The sequence below is a fragment of the Monodelphis domestica genome, chromosome 3 (genome assembly GCF_027887165.1).
Source record: "Monodelphis domestica isolate mMonDom1 chromosome 3, mMonDom1.pri, whole genome shotgun sequence".
Lineage (NCBI taxonomy): Eukaryota > Metazoa > Chordata > Mammalia > Didelphimorphia > Didelphidae > Monodelphis > Monodelphis domestica.
The window spans coordinates 533,806,095-533,830,021 of NC_077229.1; the positions used below are offsets into that span (position 1 = coordinate 533,806,095).

Consider the following 23,927-nt stretch of genomic DNA (forward strand, 5'->3'; position numbering starts at 1 on the left):
AGAACTCACTCTACCAGAAACTTCTGGGGAAACTGGAAAACAATATGACAGAAACTAGGTATAGACCAGTATCTCACACTCTATACCAAGATAAGGTCAAAATGGATATATGACTTAGGTAGAGAGGATGATACCATAGCTAAATTAGGAGAACACAGAATAATTTACTTGTCAGATCTTTTGAGAAGGGAAGAATTATGACCAAACCAGAGGTTGAGAGTATTATAAGTTGTAAAATGAATAGTTTTGATTAAATTAAACTGAAAAAGCTTTTGTACAAACAACATTAATGTAATAAAGATTAGAAAGGAAACAACAAACTGGGAAAATTTTTAATGAAAAATATCTCTGATAAATGTCTAATTTCTAAAATTTATAGAGAACTAAGTAAAATTTATAAGAATCCAAGCCATTCCCCTCTCGACAAATGGTGAAAGAATATGAACAAGCAATTTTTGGATGAAGAAATCAAAGCCATCAATAATCATATGAAAAAATGTTCTAAATCACTCCTGATTAGAGAAATGCAGATTAAAACAACATTGAGATACCATTTCTTGCCTATCAGATTGGTCAATAGTAAAGTAGTAGTATAGTATAGTATAGTAAAGTAAAGGAAAGGAAAGAGATAAATGATGGAGGGACTGTGGCAAAATTGGGACACTAATGCATTGTTGATGGAATTGTGAACTGATCCAACCATTCTGGAGAGCAATTTGAAACTGTGCCCCAAAGGATAATAAAAAAGGAGAAAGGACTTACTTATACAAAAATATTTAGAGCTGCACTTTTTGTAGTGACAAAGAATTGGAAATTGAGGGGATGTCCATCAATTGGAGAATGACTGAACAAATTATGGTACATGTTGGTGATGGAATACTAGAGTGATAAAAAGAAATAAGAAATGATAAGCAAGATGAGTTCAGATAAAGCTGGAAAGATCTACAGGAATTGATGCAGAGTGAAAGAAGAACATTGTACCCCTTAACAGTAATATTGGATGATGATTAGCTGTGAAAACTTTGCTACTTTCTGCAATGCAATGATCTGGGACCACACTGAAAGCTTATAACTAGGAATACTATCCATTTCCAAAGAAAGAACTGTTGGAATTGTCTTTCACATCAGTGTATTTATGTTTTTATTTTGGGGTTTGGTTATGTATGACTTTCCTGTTAGAATAATGATCAGCATAGAAGTGTGTTTTGCACAACAATAAAAATAAAATTGAAGAAAAAAGGAAATTTACAGAATACTTTTAATGACAGAAGACTTATTCCAGAAACAAACAAACAAAAAACTTAAAAAAATATATCAGAAGTCTAACTGGGTGTCTGAAAGTTAAAGGTCTCTGAAAGACTAAAATTGAATATCCTTAAATGGCAACAGAGAGGTACATAGTGGGCATTAAAAAACTGAAACATATCACAAAGACTAAAGAAGGAGAAACATTGTTAAAGATGTCATCTAAGAAATGTATAAACAAGAAAGAGACTGGGATGGTGAGATGAAGGGATAATAATAAATGGAGAGTATGCCCATTTGGCATCTTTGTTATGTCAGGCAAACATAATAGTTTCCCCGAACACATACTGACCTTATGTGGTGAATGTATGGAAGGGCATGAGTATTAATTTCTGAGTGAACAAGCCTAGGGGGGCTATGAATTACATCATTGGAGGGAGTGCTTTTATACATGAGTTTGCAAATCCATTTGAGTATAAACTCTAGGTGCAAGCAGGACATTTACCAAAGGAGATCACCCAGTACCACAGTGATGATTGTTCAGGCAAACATATTCGGAGTCAGTTTTTTTCCATATGCAGATAAATGAGGACTTTTAAGTAAAGTAGTAAGGTGGCATGTTGGTTAGAGTGTTGGACTTGAAGTCAGGAAGACCCAAACTGTTATCTTACCTCACACACTAACTGTGTGAACCTGGGCAAATCACTTAACTTTCTCAGCTTAGTTTCCTCATCTGTAAAATTATAGCCCCTTCCTCACAGGGTGTTTGAAAAGATCAAATAAGATTATATTTGTAAAGAGTTTGCAAACTTTAAAATGCTTTATAAATGTTAGTTATCATTATTATTACTCTAATTTCTGAGAAATACTTCCTTATATTGAAGTAAAAGGTTTTTGTAAATTCTACCTGATTTTCCTCTATGAAGTCAATGAAAATTAAGCTTTTACTTCTTATGTATGATAGCCTTTCAAATATGTTAAGAAAGTTATTTCAGCTTGTAAAAAAGTCTCCTCCATACCAGCTATCCTGATTCTTTTACTTTTTCTCAAATGAAGCAAGTAGGTGGTGCAGTGGGTAGAATAATGGGCTTAAAATCAGACTCATCTTTTTGCTTCCAAATCTGGCTTTAGACACTTACTACCGGTATGAACTTGGGCAAGAGACTTGACCCTATTTGCTTCAGTTCTTCATCTGTAAAATAAGCTGGAAAAGGAAATGACAAATCACTCTAGGACCCTTGCCAAGAAAACCCCAAAATGGGGTCACAAAGAGTTGGACATTACTAAAATGATTCAACAACAACATATGAGATCCTATTGAATAATGTCCTTTTATGGATACTCTCCAATTCATAAATGCCCTTTATATATCTGATACCCACAGATGAAATCAAAACTACAGATGAGGTCTGACCAGCATAATTGTTTCCCTTTTAAGTTGCTTCTTGTGAATCCGGAAGGTTAAATATATACCTGTTTATGTCAAAGACATCTTGAAACTCTTTTGAGAAAATGAATTTGGAGAAAGCTCAGTACAGTTAATTCCATCCATTAGATGTTTACCAATCATTTACATCAGCATGTACCTCTAATTGTGCTGAGTACAAAAAGAAAAATATATAATTCCTGCCCTCCTGGACGTTCTAATCTAGTCAATTAGACATGGTGAGATGAGAGGGTTACATAAGCATACAAATAAGGTAGAAATGATAAATGCCAGAACAGTACCAAGAACGTATCACAAAAGACTGATTTTTAAAAGATATATTTTTATAGACATTATAAATTTACTACAGACTATTTTACCTGAGAATGCTTCTTTCTGTTATTAATACAAGTTGTGGATTAAGAAATAACATCCTCAAAAAACTATGGTTTTTCTGTATTACCTGTTCAGTAATGTAGTATTACTTTTGTTATTTATTGTTCTGGCATATGGAAGCTATTTTAGTGGCATCAGTATTGAGTTAGGAAACTTCCACCTCTAACGGTGACTAGAATTAGAGAACTGGAAAAGATTTTAGAGAATTTTATTTTCATATGTTGGGGATGTGAATGATGAGTGGATAAACAAAGCAACCCAAAGCAACATTTTGCTTCTTCGTGTTGGAAATCTAGTCTGGTAGAAGAACTTCAAATTCCAAAGGCATTAAATAATAATAATGATGATGATGATGATGATGATGCTTTTGCTCTCATAAAATAAAAAAAAAATATTTTTACAAGCATTGATTTTATTTCCCATTCTCTCCCCCTCAATTGAACAACCAAAAAAAAAACGTAAAAAGAAAACCCTCACAATAATTATGCATAGTTCAGCAAAACAAATTCCCACATTGACTATATCCAAACATTCTTTGTCTCATTTTTAATTTTAAAAATTAAAAATTAATTTTAAATTTATCATCTTTTTGGCAGGAAATGGGTAGTGTACTTTATACTTGGTCTTCTGGAATCATAGTTTTTCATTGCATTGAGCAGTGTTCTAAAATCTTTCAATGTTTTTATTTATAATATTTATAAATTTATAATATTGTATAAGTTGTACTTCTGCTGCTCACTTCACTCTGCATCAGTTTATAGAGATCCTCCAAGTTTCCTCAGAAACTATTTCCGATGGCATCATAAGACTCTATTGCATATACATATCATTTGTTTAGCCATTTACCAACATATAGATACCACTTTTTTCAAGTTTTTGCTACAACAAAAATTTTACTATTACAAAAATTTTATATATCACATATATATTTATATATTTCATATATATCCTTCTCCTCTTTCTTTGATCTTTGAGGCCTAATAGGGATACTGCTGGGTCAAAAAGTATGCACAGTTTGGTAACTTTCTGGGTCTAGTTCCAAATGGATGGCTTTTTTTTAGAATGGCTGGACCAGTTCACAGCTCTACTAACAAAAGCATTAGTGTACTTATTTTCCCACAGCTTTTCCACATTTGTCATTTGGGTTATCTTTGTCAATCTGATGGGCATAAGATAGAACCTCAGAGTTGTTTTAATTTTAATATTTCTAATTATTAATTTGGAACATCTTTACATTTAGTAGCTGATAGTTTTTCATATGTTCTGCCCATTTATCTATAGAGAAATGGCTTTTTAGTCTTATAAATTTGAATCAAATCTTGGACTTGAGACTTTTTAATAAGAGAAATTTACTGTAAATATTTTTATCCTAGTTGTCTGTTTCCTTTCTAATTTTAATTGTATTAAATTTCTTTGTGAACTGCCTTTTTAATTTAAAAAAATTGCCTGTTTTATCTTCTTTTATCCTTTATATCCCCTTTTTTGGTAATGAACCTCTGTTCATGGATCAGAAAGGTAATTTCTTCCTTGCTCCTCTGATTTGCTTATAGTGTCACTTTTTTATGTCTATCTAGATTTATTTACAGTGTAAGATGTTGGCTGGTACTTAATTTCTGCCATACCACTTACTATACTGCTTTCCAATTTTCCTGACAATTTTGTCCTTACCCCAGTAACAGGTCTTTGAGTTTATCAAACACCATGTTATTGTATTCATTTCCTTCTTTATGTTTTATACCTTATCAGTTCCAAGCTCAATGAGCTTCGTATGTACAATAGTGCAATACTGCTTTCTTGTGTCATTTGAGAGTTAATACTTTTAGGCCCCATTCTTGCCCATTTTTCATTTCATTACTTTCCTTTACATTCTTGACTTTTTTTCTTTCCTCTATTTGAATTTCATTGTTAATGTTTTTTCAGTCTCTGTAAAACAATCCTTTTGTAGTTGATCAGTACAACACTGAATAATCAAGTTAATTTAAGTTGTATTTTCACTTTTATTTTATTATATTGGATTTGGCCTACACACAAGAAATTAATATTTTCCTAATTATTTCAGTCTTTGTCAGTGAGGTATTATTTCTTCTCTCTACAACTCCACTCATTTCTTAGTACCAGATTCCTTTTTAAAACATTTTATTTTTATTGTCATGCAAAACACATTTCCATATTGGTCACTGTTAGTAAGAGTAAACTCATACATAACCAACCCCCCCAAATAAAACCATAAATACATAGATGTGAAAGACGACTCCAACAGTTCTTTCTTTGGAGGTGGATAGCATTTCTTGTCATGTCTTTCAGGTTTGTCTCAGATTATTGCCTTGCTGAGAGTAGTCAAGTTTTTATAGGTAATCATCATATAATGTTACTTTTACTTTAGTACCAGATTCTTTATTAGGCTAAATGATATGTATAATGGGTGAGAGGCTTCCCATTTTCTGCTTGTTCTGTGGTTTTTTTTTTGTGTTGTTTTGTTTTTTAACCTATGCCTTCCATTTTAGAATCAATACTCTGTATTGGCCCAATGGCAGAAGAGCAGTAAGAGCTAGGCAATGGGAATTAAGTGACTTCCTTAGGATCACAGAGCTGGGAAGGTCAGATTTGAACCAAGGACTTCCCATTTCTAGGCCTGGCTCTCAATCCATCGAATCACCTAACTGCTCCCTGGTTGTTCTCTTGTTTCTGAGATAGATGGATCTTTGCTTAGAAACTATTTCCCTGATGCCCATTTCTCCTGACCAGGGTTAGACACAGTGCCTAGAACATAATAGGCACTTAATAAATGTTTTTTTATTGAATGAATGACAGTTGCCTTGGCATAAGAAATCTGGTAGCAGAATGGAAATTGGTTTTGGGGACAGAAAAATCCAGATTCAAATTCATTCTTTAAGGAATCTATAATCCTGGTTAACTTATTTAACTTTTCAGGCCGCTCTTTAAGGCTATAAATTGGATAACAGTTGCTGATTAGCTTTGGAAGATACCACACCAAAGAACTTATAGGTCCTGGCAAAAACTCCCCCAAATAATTTTTAATAACACTTGACAAAAGAAAACTTCATTAGAGATAGCAATGTCTATTTCATATTGGGTTGCTTTTTCCTATTTTTAGCCCAATTTGAAATAACAAATTCTTGTCTAATTATACAATAATATTTAGGCATAGATTTGTTAATGGATTTGTTTTAACTTATACATGTGCATAATAATAAAGCATAGTGTTAAAATGGAGGCAGTGTGTATTGTGAGTAGACAATTTTAGAGCTCAGAAAACCAGGTGGATAACATGATCTTTCAGGGTCCTAGGAAACTCTCAAATACTGTAGTTATGGAGAAGGTGCCTCTGACCTACATTGGTAAAGGGAGTTTCTTTATCTGGGAATTTCTTATGCCAATGAAATCACAAATTCAGTTCTTTATAGTGACAAGGAAATAAGCAAAAGCTTCGATTTGGTATAGTATAAAGAGTACCAGGATGGCAGAAAGGGAAGTGTTTTTTTTTTTTTAAAGAGAAGTGTTTTTTTTATCCTTTACCTTCCATCTTAAAATCATTTCTGTGTATTGGTTCCAAGTCAGAAGAGTGGTAAGAGATAGGTAATGGGGGTCAAGTGACCTAGGGTCACACAGCTAGAATGTGTTTGTGTATACATTTGAACCCAGGACCTCCCTTCCCTAGGCCTGACTCTCAATCCACTGAGCCACCTAGCTGCCCCTGAGAAGTGGTTTTAACAACAACTTTTCCTCTGTGATTCAGTTGTTATGATTGTATATAAATAAGTCTCTTAACTTCCAAACATGCCATCTCTAAAATAAGAGTGAGGGAAATTAATATTCTGCTATCTTATTTGATAATTAATGTTGATTTGTTACACACACACACACACACACACACACACACACACATATGTCCAAACTTTCCCATCTTTTTAGCCTAACTCAAAAACCCAAAAAAGATTTCTTCCAGCCCAAACTGGAATGTAAGGTCTTGGCCTTTCTGTTTACCCTATAGTGCAGGAACCAGACTGAGCTGGGCCCATCCCCAAGGCTGACTCTTGGGTCCTTGATCCTCCTAATTAAAGTTTGGGATGATCTGGTCTCCACTGGAGAAACTAAAATTGGGGAAGACCTGATTGAGATAGCTGTTGCTCATCTAGCCAAGATTTGCTAGATGCATCTGGTTCTCATTTGGCAACTAGGATTCTTTAAATGTCCTAGAGCAATGTGATCATTTGTACCTGAAAGTCAATCCAAATGGGATTGTCTTGTCTTTGTCAAGGAAAGTCCAAATTATGTCATCTTAATCCTGACTGTCATCAATAACTAATCAGAAGATAAACTTGTGTTGCTCAAGATTTTGCTTTTTTATCTTGCTTGTTATAAAAAGCCCTTTCTTGTGATCTTTGGTCATAGAGAGGGACCAGTGACCTTAATTTATTGGTTCCTGCTGGCCAAACCAATGAATCAATCTGATTCTTCCCACAGCGTTGCCTCTCAAAATTTTAATGGCATCAAGGGAGTTCGCAGAGATGATCATAATGTTCCTTGCAGTTGTCAAATTCTGTGCTTCTTGTAAAGTCTGAGACGATATTTTACAATGACCCCCAATACTTAATAAAATGTAGTATCTAATTAAATGAATCATTTGGAAATGAAAATGTTATTTCGTGTTTATTAACAACCCTCTTCAATAGGAGTAACACACTATTAATGTAATAATGTTTGTTCCTTTATAAAACAGATATTTTCTTGACTGTAATAGCCCTACTTGTGAAGTTCCAGTTGAACGATCTGAACTTAAGCAGATGATTAAAACATGCCAGGGCCTTAAAAGTAAACTGCAAAAAAACTATCAAGTAAGTTTTATTGAATGGAGTTAGAATTTGGCATAACTGGTTATCTCCTTTTGTAATATTTATTAACATGCAGTATGATCTAAAAAATAATACAAGTTCACTGAATCTAAGACTCATTTTTCAATGTGTAGCATCTGTGTCTATGAGAGATGATAATATGACATAGTGGGTATAGTATTGGAATTGAATTAAGAAAAATGGATTAAAATTTCACCTCTGACACTTGTTAGGCATGTGACTATTGGCAAGTCACTTAATCTCTCAGAGCTAAGGCTAAGATATCCACTAAGTTACAGACATGTTGCAAATCTGTATTGATAACAGGAGTCCAACACTAACAAATTCACGGATTTTTGATATATGATTAATGGCTTGTATTTATTTTGTTGTTGAAGTCAGTGTTTCAATTCCATTCTAAGATTAATGTGCTTTTTAAAGATAATAATTTATAATTCTGCTTCATAAGCATCAAGTCCTGTGGCTAAGTTATAAAAGTTAATTGGTGATAAATGATGCAATTTATGTAATATATGCTAAATTTATTTAGTTCTTATTGTTGAGGCTTTCATGCTTGAATTGGAAATGATTATTTCAAAAATGAGATTACCACTTAGACTGTAGAGAAGTGAGAAAAGTAATACTATAGTTTAAATTTTTTATATTCTCATTTCCTACTCAACATTCTCAATAGTCTTTTACTTTTCAAATAAAAATAATCAATTTGTATTTAGATTATAAGGCTTAAGTTTATGAAGATATAAACATTTAAAGAAGCCTATTTAGCTGTTTCTTTCAAGGTCTACTTTATGGTTTTTTCATTTGGTTTTATCCCTGCAACCATCCTATGAGGCATATAAAAATGAAACCATTTTGCAGGTGAAAGGAAACAACTTTTTTCATATCATGTTACTTGTTATTATGACTGAAACTTTTCTCCTTATAAGCACTTCATTCTCTTATAATGGGATATCCCATGGAGATCTGATAATATACCTTATATCATGTTTTCAAAGTACTTTATTATTATATTAATATTTACTTTGTCTAAAGTACTTGAATTTATATAACTAACCTTGGAATAGGCATTGGACTTTTGGAAAAAGTAAAGTATGAGGAAGACATGTTAATTCTAATGTTAAACTAAAGAACTAAACTGTAGTTTGATATGTTAAGAAGAATTCTGAATTTGGAGGCTGAGGATCCAGGTGTAAATCTCAGTTCCACTACACCCTAACTTGTAGACTTAGGATATATTTTGTTTCTCTGGGTCTCAATTTGGTCACTTATAAGATGAACAGGCTAGTCTTGATAACCTCAAAGGATCCTTCTATTTCTATCTAGAATACTGTTGTCTTTGATCTATTCTTATAAAACATGCAACTTTACATCACTTAGAAGAGAGAAACAAATTTCCAAATGGACAGTGTTGGACTTCTTGTTACAATAGTGATGTGAAAGGTTAGGAAGAAACCAAGTTTTTCCACACAAACCAAAACAAATATCTGAAAAGTACCTCAGAAAGACCAATGATAAGAAAAATGGAAAAGAAATAGAAGTACGCTCTTTCACTCAAACCAGAAAGATAGCCAAAAAGATGGCTAGAATCTGGTAGAGAGGCTAAATAATAAATAATAAAATTAATAAATAACTAAATAGGGAACCTCACATAAGCTCAGGTAAAAATCTCTTGGTGTATAGAGAAGAGTTAGACCAGAATGTCAGCACAAATACTAGTAAATAAACCTGAGGCTGTTGGAAGCAAGGAGAGGAGTTGCCCCTAGAAAGCTAATACAAGATCTTTCAAAAGGGCCTGAAACCAGCCAGTGATTTGAATAGGGATATGCAAGCTAGCAAGAGCTCAGTAGGAGACCTAAAGATGAATTTTTCCCTGTCAGAACAGAAGCAAAGGACAGAATCAACTTTTACCTTGTTCTCCATTTCCCTAAAATGTCTGCGCATCAAGATAGAACTTCTTTGTGTGTTCTGAGGGATCCAGAAGGATTAAGTCACTTCAGTGGCTTGGGTTCTAGCACTGTGGTGCTGTGCAGGAGGTAGCAGGATCTTTAGAATCACACTTGGGCATTTTATGATGGGAAGAACCAATACCGATGGATTTATAAGTACATTTAAAATCAAATATTCAAGGAACAGTTAAATTTTAAAATTTCATAAATTGTTTTCAAAATAGAGAAATTTGGGATGTTGCTAATCTCCTATGAGAGAAACAGGATCTAGATATCTAAATCAGGGATAAATAAGCAGAGAATCTCATATAAATATCAATGACTCATGAATGTCATTGCATATTCTTCAGTATGACCAGATTGGATTTTAATAGGAATATAGTATTGCTTTAGTATTAAGAAATGTATATACATCATAGACCATATTAATAACAAAATAAATAAAATTAAAAGATTTTATCAATATATGTGGAAAAGCTTTAGACAGAACATTCCTTTATATTGATAACTCTAGAAAGCAGAGGAATAATTCCTCAATATGATACATAGTATTTATCTTAAAGCAAAATGGAGAAATGGTTGATTTCTTTTTTAAAGGTCATGTTGCAAATAAAATGTGTACATTACCACTTTTATTTGATATGATTATAAATCATATTATAGATATAAGATTATGCTAACTATAGTAATAATATAATAAAAAGAAATTGAGGCAATAAGGATAGGGAAAACCTCCAGAATTATTTGTTAATAAAAATGACATGACACTTTACAGAGAATCCTAGAATTCAACTAAAAAAACTAATAGAAACAATAACTTCAACAAAATAGTAGGATATACAATACATTTCTATGATGTTCAACCTTCACAAATGTTAACACTATGGAGTTGTGAACTCCATTCTGGAGAACAATTTGGAACTGTGCCCAAAGGACTCTTCATACCCTACTATCCAGCAATATCACTAGGTCTGTATCCCAAAGTGATGGGGGAAAAAAAAGGTAATAGCAGCTCTTGTGGTGGTAGTAAAGAATTGGAAACTGAGGTGATGTCCATCAATTGGGGAATATCTGAACACGTTGTGTTATTTAATTGTTATGGAATACTATTGTGTTTTAAGAAATGATGAACAAATGGGAAGACTTATATAAACTCATTTAAAGTGAAGTGAGTAGAACCAGGAGAACATTGTGTATGACATCAGAAATATTGTAAGATGATCAACTGTGAAAGACTTGGCTATTCTGATTAAAACAATGATCCAAGACAACTCTGAAGGACTTATGATGAAAAATGCTATTTACTTCTAGAGAGAGAGACAGAGACAGGAACAGAGAGAGAACTCGCAAAGGCTGAAGGCAAATTGATGTTATATTTTTTCACTTTCTCTTGCTTTTTTTTGCAACATGGCAAATATAAACATATGGTTTTTTTTTAAACCCTTACCTTCCATCTTGGAATCAATACTGCGTATTGGTTCCAAGGCAGAAGAGTGGTAAGGGCTAGGCAATGGGCGTGAAGTGACTTGCCTAGGGTCACACAGCTGGGAAGTGTCTGAAGCCACATTTGAACCTAGGACCTCCTGTCTCTAGGCCTGGCTTTCAATCCACTGAACTACCTAGCTGCTCCCTGAATATATGTTTTGCATGATTTCATGTGTAAAAAATTACAAGCAAAGCCCAGCAGTAATAGATAGTTCTATTCAAAATAACTACAGAATGCATTGAATATTTGGAAGCCCAATTAGTAAAACACACAGGAATTATATGAATATGGCTACAAATTAGTTTTTATGGAAACAGAGCACTGACAAATGACTTGTGATTGGATTATGCCAAGATAATAAAAATGCTGATGCCACTTAAATTAACTGACAGTTTCAATGCCATACTAATAAAACCTAATGAAAGTTTGCTTTCTTTAACTAGACAAAATGACAAAATTAATCTCAAGTAATAAAAACTCAAGAATCTCCAAGAAAATAATGAAAGAAAATTGGGAAGGAAGGAAACCTAGCTGCAACAGATCTCATAACATACTTAAAATCAACAATGATTGAATTTATTTATACTGGTTAAAAACTAGAAAAGTTGAACACAATAAACCCAAGAACTGTCACTACTAGGAATAAGGACTTACTATTTGACAAAAATGCTGGGAAAACAAGAGACAAGAAAATGCTCTGGATGAAATTAGATTTAGATCAATATCCCATTCCATATACGAAATTAAACTCCAAATGGTCATGTAACTTAGATATAAAAGGTAATTGATTAAGCAAATTAGAGGTGTATGGAAGGATGAATTTTCTTCATGTACATATTGGTGAAGAATTGATCACAAGAGATAAAATGGCTATTTCTGAATATAAAATTTTATTTGGGCTGAAAACTGAAGTTTTTGCATAAACAAAAATGGTTACCTGGGAAAAGTCTTTAGAGCAAATTTCTCTAATAAATTCTGTTAGTTAAGATATGTAGGACATTTCCCCCAATATATAAGAAGAGCCATTTCTCTTTAATCATTTCGACAAGTGATTAAAGTCTATCAATAGGCCATTCTGAAAAGAAAGACTATCAATAACCACATGAAAAGTAATATCCAACTCACAAATATATGATAATATAATATAACTAATAAGAGTAATATAATTAAAAAATTTTCATTGTCTACCTCACACTCACAATATTTTCAACAGGTGCCTAAATATGTTAGTTCAGCTATGAAGTGGTTCAATTTGGAACCATATCCAAAAAGTCACTAACGTCCCCATATACCCTTAAAGGGTCTAACCCACAAAAACCAACATTGCGTTGCCCTAAAAAGATAATATGTACAAAAATATTTATAGTAGTGTTCTTTATTATAGCAAAGATCTAGAATCAGTGTAGGTGCTTATTATTTGAGGAAAGGTTGACCCATTGTGACATGTGAATATAAAACAATATTATTATATTTTAAGAAATAATGAATGTGATATTTAGAAAGGTTCTCAGACAATCAGGACAGTGTTGGAACTACTATGCTTATTTTAATGTGCTTATAAAAAGAAGCTGTGCATAAGGGACATTTACTATTACACATATAATACCTTTTTCTGTTCTTCATATGCAGAATTATTAATTTCTGTTGATATTTGGCAGGATTTTTATAATACAAATGAAAAAAATTAAATGGGCTCTCATCAGCTTGTTAGTACTATTGGTACTCTCTGAAATCATGAGAAGATGTAAATTACTCTTGTGACTGATACTTAAAATATATGAGATATTGGATGCTAGTACATTGCTACCTTTGTGTTTTAAAATTTTCTTGTTAATGAATACTATACAGGAAATATACTTGAAATGCATATTAAAATGAGAGTTTAACTCATATTTCATGAAGACATAAGTATATTCTTGAAAAGCTTAGAATAAACTTCAAGAAAGAGTTCTCTTTATATTTAGAAAATCTAGAAAGTTCTAGAATCTAAAATTCTCATGTTGTTCAGTTATCCAGTTTTATGCAACCCTTCATGACCCCATGGACCATAGTATGTCAGGCCCTTTTATCTTCCATTATTTCCCTGTTTAAAGGGAAAAGTATGTTTAAGATCATGTTCTCTTTACATGCCATCTGTATATTTCTTTTCTAGCTTTGCCTTCTGGATACATTTTCTTAAGAATAGGATCTTTGTATTGGAGAATTTGTCTCTTATAGTTGCTTATTCTATAGAAATTTTATTTTGTGACATTAGACCCAGTGTCTGAAGAAATGATGATGCTGACACAAATACAAAAAAATTTGACTACAATGATGAAATACAATGCAGATGAAAGGTTTCATTTCATTTAAGTGCATTTTAGGATTCAAAGCAAGTTGGTATTTTAAATATATCATTTAAATATATATTCTCTCCCTATATACAAATATAGAAAATGATACATTTCCCCATTTTCTTAAAAAAAGTTAAATTGAGATTTTGCATATTCTTCTATTTTCCCCCAGGTATGCTCTTAATGTTTTGTAATGTATTATACAAGTGTTTGATGCAGTGCCCACAAACTTTGGTTGCATACTAAGGTTCTATCTGGGCTTCCTTCCCTTCTGTCCCTATACTCTGGGTGATTTCATCAGCTCCTATCGATTTAATGATCATCTCTGTGTAGATGACTTTCAGATCTGTTTATGTAGCAATAATCTCATTCCTCAGCCTTAATTTTATATTATTATTTGCCTGTTAGGCATTCTGATATGACTGTAAACACCTCAAATTTAACATTGTTTGAAATAGAATTTCCTCCCTCCCTCCACCTCTATAAGGGTAGGCTAATTTTTTTCCCCTAAAAGGTAATGAAAATGTCCTTGATACCTAATTGGTCAAGGGGCATAGAATTAGAACTATTGATACATCTTCCTGGTCACCTAAATTGCAAAAGTGACAGTGAGGCAGAGAGAGACAGAGACAGAGAGTTTGTGGGGAGGTTTCTCAAATATTTCATGATATGTACTTTTTTTTTTTTAAACCCTTACCTTCCGTCTTGGAGTCAATACTGTGTATTGGCTCCAAGGCAGAAGAATGGTAAGGGCTAGGCAATGGGGGTCAAGTGACTTGCCCAGAGTCACACAGCTGGGAAGTGGCTGAGACCAGATTTGAACCTAGGACCTCCTGTCTCTAGGCCTGGCTCTCAATCCACTGAGCTACCCAGCTGCCCCCTCATGATATGTACTTTTAAAAAAAGACCTTATTTTCTGTCTTAGAATCAATATTGTGTATTGATTCCAAGGAAGAAGAGCAGTAAGGGCAATAGGGTTTATGTGACTTGTCCAGGGTCACACAGGAAGTGTCTGAGGCCAGATTTGAACCTAGGACCTCCAATCTCTAAACCTGGTTTTCAGTCCACTGAACCACTTAGCTGCCCCCTTTGATATGTACTTCTGGCTGGCACAGAACCATGCACAGAGGCAGGAAAGCTGTTTCCAACTGAATCAATGCTGCATCCTTGATAATTACATACTACAGTTAAGTAAAACTTTTTTAAACTGATTCATAATTTATATGTATATCACATTTCACTTCAATGACCTTTTCTCAGTCCTTATTCTCCTTGACCTCTCTACAGTCTTTGACACTGATGATCATTCTCTCCTCCTTTATATTCTCTTCCCTCTAGATTTTTGGGATACCATTCTTTCCTGGTTTTTTATATATCTGACTGATCCTTCCCTGTCTTCCTCCAGATCTCACCCTATATCCATAGGTATCCTTCAAAGTTCTCTTCTCTTTCTATACTACTTCATTTGATGATTTTATTAGCTACCAAGGATTTAATTATAATTTGCGCTCATGATTCTGAAATCTACCTATTCTTCCTCAAATTATCTCCTGACCTCCAGTCTTACATCTCCAACTACCTTTCAGATATCTGGAATTGGATGTCTAGTAGACTATTAATATTAAACTCAATATATCAAAACAGAACTCCATTATCTTTTCACTTTAACTGCTCCCACCCTACCCCTACCTTCCACAACACCTTTTAGGTTGTGTATCATCACCAGCTTCACATATTTCTCACCCCTTATCTCTAAGATGTTGTTAAGAACTGCCAATTTCATCTCGCCTAATGAATTCTTCTAAGAAGCCCATCTCTTATAAATGAACAATTTTGGGAGGGAAATTTCAGTAACTGATCAATATATTGAAAAAAGTCAGATGTTATATATGCATTCTCTAATTGTGTGACCCTGACCTCTTTTGTTGTTCCACAAATAAGAAACTTCATATCTTGGCTCTCAATGCCTGAAACATTCTCCTTCCTCATCTTTGCCTCCTGACTTCCTTGGCTTCCTAGAAAATCCCAGCTAAAATTTCATCTTTTACAGGAAGATTTCCCCAACAGCCCTTAATTCTAATCTTTTCTCTCTGTGAATTACCATTTTTGTGTACATTTGTTATCTTCCTTGTTAAATTGTGAGCTCTTAAGGACAGGATTTGCCTTTTTTGGTATCTTCAGAACTTAGCACAGTACCTGGCACATAGTAGGTACTAAAATATTTATTGATTAATTGTTTAATTGTTGGTATGAGCAAGTAAAGCATTTCAAAGATCATTCTAATGCCTAATGAAAGTCATTCTCATAAAAGTTCAAAAGAAAATGAAAAGCAGTGCTAAGAACTGACAAAGAATTACTCTAAAATAGCCTAAATAATATTCAGGAAATAAGCAGGGACTTTCAAATAGACCTGTGTGTTGGAAGGGTTGGTTTCAATTTGTGTGTGCTATGTGGCTTTCTTGAAGTTGAAAGAACAATAAGAAAATCAGTTTTTTAAAAATAAACTGTTAGAAGTAAAAAAAAATTAGTTATCAGGAAGTACAGTACAAAGACTAGAGAACTGAAAATTGGAAAAAACATCCTTTTTACTTATGAGATTCACTATTTCAAGGTAAGAACAAAACTGTTGTTAGAAGTTCAGATGAGCTTGTAAGATCTGAGCATTTTTAACTGACTATAAAATATCCACCTCCAAAATATTTTGGAGATTTTTAACTTTAAGGAGGCCTTAAAGATTAACATCTTATCCCCATTGAGGGAATTATGAATTTTGTTAGATATATTGATTCACTGAGAAGCAGAATTGCTCTAGAATTCTAGAAATTCCCAAATAGAGAAAGAATACAGAAATAAGGATTTGAATTCAGGTCCTTCTGACTTCCAGGGCATCTGGACTCACTATACTGTCTCTCATCCTATTATTATCCCACAAATTAACAAGTAACCTTTCAGCATTTTTCTTTTGTCTGGAAAGCTAGCTCTTGCTTGGAAAAATTGTTAAATGTCTTTCAGTTTCAACATAGTTTAGGCTTTTTAGCATAAGTACTATATTTTGTTGAAGGCTTTTCCTGTATTTTTGGATATAGTCCTGTGGTCTTTGTTATTTATGCAAAGAATTATGCTTATTATTATCCTAAAATTTACCAGTCTTTCTTTTCATTCATCATAGAAATCCAAACTGGACATTGTGAATAATTTTTTTATATGCTGAGTATTCACTTTCTTTAAGTTATATTTAAATTTTTTGCATCAATACACATTAGTCAGATGTGTCTGTTGTTGCCTTTCCTTGTTTTATTACTTTCCCCATTTGAGTATTAAGACCATATTTGCCTTATAAAAGGAATTTTATAGAGTACCTCTTTTCTCTATTATTGACAACAATTTACACAGCAAAGGCATCTGTTGCTTTATATTGACTTCACTTGTAAATCCATCTGTACCAGTTTTTTTTAGTGTTATTTTTCTTTGGTTAATATTTTAGGGATTCCTAGATTTTAATGATTCAATAAATGTATCTATTGTTTTGTTAATTTGAATGTCTTATATTTTTATATATAATATTCTATTTAAATTAGGGTTATGGGAACACTTGTTTTATATAGTATTTTCTAATAACTTCCTTTTTCTTTGTGAACTCATCTAATTTAGAAAAACTGACTTTTTACTTGGGTAATGGTTTATTGATTTCATTGCTGTTTCAGAAAATTATTTTTTTTTCTATTGATGAATTCATCTTTTAATTTGAAATTTTACCTCTTTCTTCCATAATATGCACAATTTCTTCTTTTGTGCTTTGTTTCATTTCATTCTTTTAGTTTTTTCTTTATTCTTTTAATTTTCTGGGTTTTTAAAAAGTTGCATACTCAATTTATTAATCTGGTATTTTTCTATTTTATTAATATTTACTTTCAGAATATACATTTTCCTCTGAGGACTGCTTTAGCTACATCTCATAAATTTTGGTATGTTCTTTCATTGTTATACTTTTTTTTAAGATTTTTTTTTAATTTAATATGCTCGTTGACTCATTATTTAAGTTTTGTTAGCCTTCTTTTAGGCCTGTATCTTTTGTATGTTTCTTTTATTGATTACTATTGCATTTGGAATCATAAAAAGATATGTTTTATCTTTTTTTGCCTCTTTCCGTTTATTCACCATTTTTTATAACCTAGCACATGATCATTTTGTAAAGGTATTATGTGACACTTGGAAATACATATATTCTTAATACTCTCATTTAGTATTTGAAGTCCTCAGCTATCAGTGCCCGTTGCCAAAATTTCTTTGTATATAATTTATATTTGCATATCTAAGTGTATTTTATTTTCCCCAGCAGGACATAGGCTCCCTGAGAACAGTAATTATTTTTTCTTTGTGCTTAAGGAAGTATCTTATATACATCAGGCACTTAATTAACACTTAGGTTTAGTGAATTCTTATTTTTTTGACAGTTTCATTCAATATTTTTCAGCCATGAAAACGGAATATTAAGGTTCTCTGTAGTTGTTTTACTATCAGTGCCTTTTTTTTTTACTGTTCTGTTAGTGCTTTATTTAGTGATTTGCTATTGATAAGTTGCCATTTGGTACATATATATTTACAAATGTTATTGTTAAAGGCATAAAGCCAAATTGAGTGGGCTTAAAACAAACTTGTATCTAATTTCAATGGTCCCCCATTGTAGTAGAGTGATATTTTGCTTGATTTTCAGAGAGAATGCTTCAAATCTTCCCTCCTTTAGGCTCCTTCATTTCCTCTCAGCTAAGAATCATGTTTCATACTTCACTGGTTAAAATTGAGGCTATCTGTCTTGACCTCCCTCTTCTCCCCTTCTTTACTTCTTAGAACTCTTTGACATTATCACCTATGCTGTCTTCCTTTTTTCTAATTGTAGAGGGAGAAGTAGCCTTGTTCTTATCAAGACCAATCCTTCTATAGGCAGCAGGAAAGGAAACAGTTGATAAAGAGAGTATTTGACAGTGAGAGGAATAACAATGGCTTTAAAATGAGGATAATAATATTTATATTCCATGGTTGTTGTGAGGATGAAATGATATTATTTGTAAAGCATTTGCCATAGGGCCTTGTACATGGTAGGTTCAATTTAAATGTTAGCTATTGTTATTATTACTCTTGTTCTCATGCTTTCCCATCTTCTTAATTAAAATATCCTCATAATCATCTCCTCTAACAAATATTCTATCTTTCCTTATCAGCTGATTCTTCATTTACTGTCTACAAACTTGCCCAAGTCTTCCTTTCCCTCAAAACATCTTTATTAAATCCCCCCAATTTACTGGTCTAGATCTTCCCTTCCTTTCATAGACAAATTCTTATAAAAAGTTGTTTATACTCATTGCCTTTGCTCTTATTCTTTTTTTTCCCTCAACATTTGCAATCTAGTTTCCAACCACTTTACTCAAATGAAATAGCTCTTTAGAGTAGGCAGTGATCTCCTAAATGCCAAATCTGATGACCTTTTCTGTCTTCATCCTTCCTCATCTTTCTGTGACATTTTAAACTATTGAATATCTTGTCTTTCTGGATATTCTTTCTTCTTTGAGTATTAGTGAACCTATTGCTCTTGGTTTTCCTTATACTTTTTTCTCTTTTTATTTAAAAAAGTTTAGTTATTCCAAATTTTACAAAACCAAACAAAGCAAGCACTTGTAAATCCATCTAGTGCTGATGCTTGATTCTTAGTTCATCTATGGCTGGTCCAATTTCGTTTTTTAAAATAAGTTTATTTAGATGTTTCATTTCTTGCTTTGATAGTTTAGGCAGTTTATTTTTTGTAAGTATTCTTTTTTCTCTTTCAGTGTTAAGTTCTTCCTATAATTGAGCAAAATGATTTCTAATAATTCTTTTAATTTCATTTTCATTGGTATATTTACCCTTTTTATCTTTAATGCTAATGATTTTATTTTCTCCTCTCTCGGATTAACCAATCACTTTTGTTGATTTTTTCATAAAACCAACCCCTCAATTTATTAATTCAATGGTTTTCTTACATTCAGTTTTATTGATCTCACATTTAATTTTTAAGATTTCTAATCTTATGTTTAGTTGGGGATTTTTAATTTGCTGGTTTTCTAGTTTTTAAAATTAGATTCCCAATTCATTGATCTGTTCTTTCTCTATTTTATAAACATTATTTTATACTTACTTAGAGATATAAATTTTTCTACTACTTTTACTGTATCCCATAGGTTTGTTATGCCATCTCATTTTTATAATTCTTTGTAATGAAATTATTTATTATTTCAATAATTTATTCTTTAACTCTCATTCTTTAAGATTAAGTTATTTAGTCTCCAGTTAGTTTTTACTTTGTTTCCAGTCTGTTATATTTAATTTTTATTGCATTTTGACCTGAGAAGAATGCATTTAATGTTTCTGCTTTAAAATAAGTTTATTTTAAATTTAAATTTTTACTAATTTAAATTTAAATGAATATTTTTGTGCCTTAATATGTGGCCAATATTTTTAAAGGTGCCATATACTACTGAGAAGAAGGTACATGCTCTTTTGTTTCCATTTATTTTTCTACAGATATTTGTCATTTAACTTATCTAAGATTCTATTCATCTCCTTTACTTTTTTCTTATGTATTTTTTGGTTAGATTTATCTAGTTCTAAGAGGAAGAGATTAAAATCCTCCACTGCTATTGTTTTTTATTTGTTTCTGACTGTAATTCAGTTTTTCCTTTGAAAATTTAGATACTATAACATGCGGTGCATATAGATTTAATGTTGATAATGCTTTATTATATATGGAACCTTTTAATAATAATATAGTTTTCCCATTTATATCTTTTGATTATATTTATTTTAGCTTCAACTTTGCCAGAGATCATAATTGCTACCCCTGCTTTCCTTGTATCAGTGGAGACATAGTATATTCTGCTCCTACCCTTTCTTTTTACTCTGTGTCTCATTTTTAGGTGTGTTTCTTTAAAAAAGCATGTTGTTAGGTTTTGATTTCTCTTCCATTCTGCTATCCATTTTTGTTTTATGGATTTTCCCATTCACATTCATTGTAATAATTAATAGTTGTGTATACCCCTACATTCTGTTTTTCCTCACTTTTTATCTGTCTCTTCCTTACTTTTTGCTGTATCTCTTCTCAGATGTCCAATTTCTTCTGTCTACTACCTCAATTTGCATCCTTTCTTAGAAATTTTCCTTATCCTCTCCCTTTGCTCTCTCAGTTCCAAATTGGCCCACTTTTCTAAGGGTCCCTCCCTTACCTTTTAATTTTCATTTCATCCGCCTTTCCAAAAGTCCTTTTTTTTTATCCTCGCAACTATACCCTTCTATTTCTTGATATGGGTTTGATTCTAAAATTCCCTAACTTCTCTTGTCCTAAGAGTCCTTCCCTTATCCCCTCACCTTGTCTCCATTTTTCTTGAAATGTACTCCCTTCTAGGTAACCTTCTTTTTTCTTATCCCATTACCCTCCTTTCTCTTAATCTAGTGCTTCTTCTCTTAGACCCTCAGTCCCTTAAGAGACTCTTGATCAATCCCTTATCCTGTCTCAATCACCCCTCTTTCCTAATCCTATTCTCTCTTGTTTCTTTATATGTTAAAAAAGATTTTTACCCTTCTAATTGTGTATGTTGTTCTCTCTTTCTTCAAGATCTGATGAGAGTAGGGTTCTAGTACTACCAATCTTCCACCTGTTAAGATTAAAAATTAGTTTCTCTGCTAAAAATATTATATTTTTATGAGGTTTATTAAAGATTAAGAAATAAAGAAAATACAAAATAAGATCGCATGTGCCTAGGAGGGCCGAAAGGCCCATTATATTTCACTTACTACATCTTGAGAGAAGCCTGTGCTTGGAGGTAGGAAGAGCGCACGAGTAGGTGGAGAGCCCCTTTAAATAATAATTTGTGATCTCACACTCAGGTGAGATTCAGGGAGATTATAGGGCAATCTGGGAACTAGCAAGGACTTCTGGGGATTGAAGTCTGGGATTCAGATCTCCATTCTACATTTCCCTGTTTGATCATTTGGGGAAAATTTTCCCCAAAAGGATCATGAAAATATAATCAACTTAAAGATTAAAATAATTTGAGGATAAGAGGAAAAAAGAACAAAACCAATAATTGCTAGACGCATTGACAAAAAACCAGTTAGGGGGCAGTCCCCTTTGGCATGAAAGTATACATACAAATAAATGTTCAATCAACCACACCCAAGGTTCATTCTTGATCTTCTCATGCTGCTTGTGGTTTAGAGGCATCTTTATGGTGTCTTCTCCAAACAGTTCAGTTTCTGGATTTGGAGAAGTAGCCTGTTTCTTAACCTAAAATTCTTCTTAAAAGGAATTTAAACTTTGCAATTTAAAATAATAATATTTTTACATTTCCCTGTGAAGAGGGTGATTGAAAAATACAAGATCACTTAGGGATGCATGGCTGAGTTTAAGATATATGAATCAATTTGTAAGAGAAATTAAAAAGACATCAGAAAATCCAAATAAAAAAGAAAATTTCTGGATGAAAATATAGATTATCAAAGTCTTATGTGTAAAAATTCCAAGTGAAGGAAAAGTAAATCTATAACAGGTCCTTAAAATAATCTAAGCAATGATGCGTTTCCCCAGTCAGTAGCCAGGACTACAGAAAGTTTGCCACACTATGAAAAGACAGAAAAGGGACTAGATTATAGGAGCCAGGCAGGAGCCAAGTTTGGGATACTCATCTGTAAGTATTTTCAGAGTGAGTGTGGATACAGGGACGTCCTACATCTTAACGTATGTTAAGCATCACAACCGTGGGTCTTCACACTAGGTTCAAGTCCTTTGTATTGGCTTAGAAGTGCATAAATCCATTTGGGATTGGTTTATCTTTGGCCCTATGCAATGGCTCTTTTGTATATATTGTGTCCTGGAACCAGACAGAATCATTAAGCAAAGTCCCATAATTTTTTTAAACAATTAGTGGCATCATTTTTATAGTCTCAAGCTTTTGGGGCATGCATTAACAAATGTATTTTAAACTTATATTACTGCAAAATCCAAAGGTTAAAGAAAATCTTAATACTGGTAACATGTGCTATAAATGTAAAAAGGAGAGGAAAAATAAAAAAACTGAAATAGTATTTTGCACTAGCAAGAAAAATATAATAAAAGAGTTTTAAAAATAAAAAAATGTAGCTTATAATTATTGACACACTGTGTCAGCTAAGAAAATATGGAATACAAGGCTTTCTCACCAAAAATGAGATCCATTTCCTCTTCATATCTGGCCATGATCCACTGTGAGTACAAGCAAATGAATTGAACAGTAGTACAAATATGTAGTTATCAATATCCCCCAAATTCTCAATAGTCCAGTTAATTACAATAACAAACAAACCCACTATCATATTTCACATAAGTTGCTGTATGACATTTTTAAAAGCCTATGAACTGATGGATATTTGTCACAATTTTTACAAACATAGCAAATCTTTCAACCTTGGTAAACATATTTGTAAACAAAGTAGAACTTATTTTGGGTCTAGAACATCATCAAGAAATCTAGATATCGTTGCAAAAAAAATGTGTCAGAGGAGTGTAGGAAAAACCCAAACCTCTGTAAAATGAGCTAAAGAGTATAAATGAGAGATGCTCCTTTTTTTGGAGGCTTCTAGGTGTACAAATGCCTGGGATTAACTGCCCAGCTTCCATTCACATTTTTATAAATGTGGGAGGTGGGGGTTATAATTGTATTTCACTTCAGCTACTAAAATGGGCCTTACCCTGTGCTAGAGGCAGGCAAAATGACCAGAGATTGTTAAGAAAAATTCTAAAAATCATGTTTAAAGAACCCTTAAAATAAGTTTGAGATATTTAGCTCATTAAATTTTCCAAAGGTTGTTGTAGAAATTTTCTGATGGAGTCCATCTATCCTCTACATGACAATTTACAAAGTCAAAAATAGAAAAGCTGTTTTTATATGGATCAGATTATGAAGATTATAATCTCATGCTGGATTACTATAGGTAGTACAAAGTCATTGAGGACTTTTAAATCGAGAAATGAAATGGTCAAATGTTTCCTTTATGTATTTCAGTTTGGCAGAATGTGTATTATGATTTGGAGGGAGAAAGGACTAGAGTCAGTGAGACTAATTTGGAGGCTGTTGCAATTGCCTCCTTGAGAGGTGATGAGCTAGGATAATGTCCAAGTGATGTGAAGAGAATGGGGATGCTTGTAAGAGATGCTAT

General features: G+C 32.7%; 1 protein-coding gene across 10 annotated transcripts in view; it reads left to right on the plus strand.

Moving 5' to 3' along the window:
- The window catches only part of LOC103103181 (uncharacterized), a 275,130-nt gene that overhangs the window by 120,700 nt on the left and 130,503 nt on the right, over positions 1-23,927 (plus strand). For all 10 annotated transcript variants that reach the window (XM_007486577.3, XM_007486573.3, XM_007486581.3 and 7 more), the window contains one exon: positions 7,809-7,923. In XM_007486577.3, the coding sequence (XP_007486639.2) occupies positions 7,809-7,923 (115 nt within the window). The remainder of the gene's footprint in view (positions 1-7,808; positions 7,924-23,927) is intronic.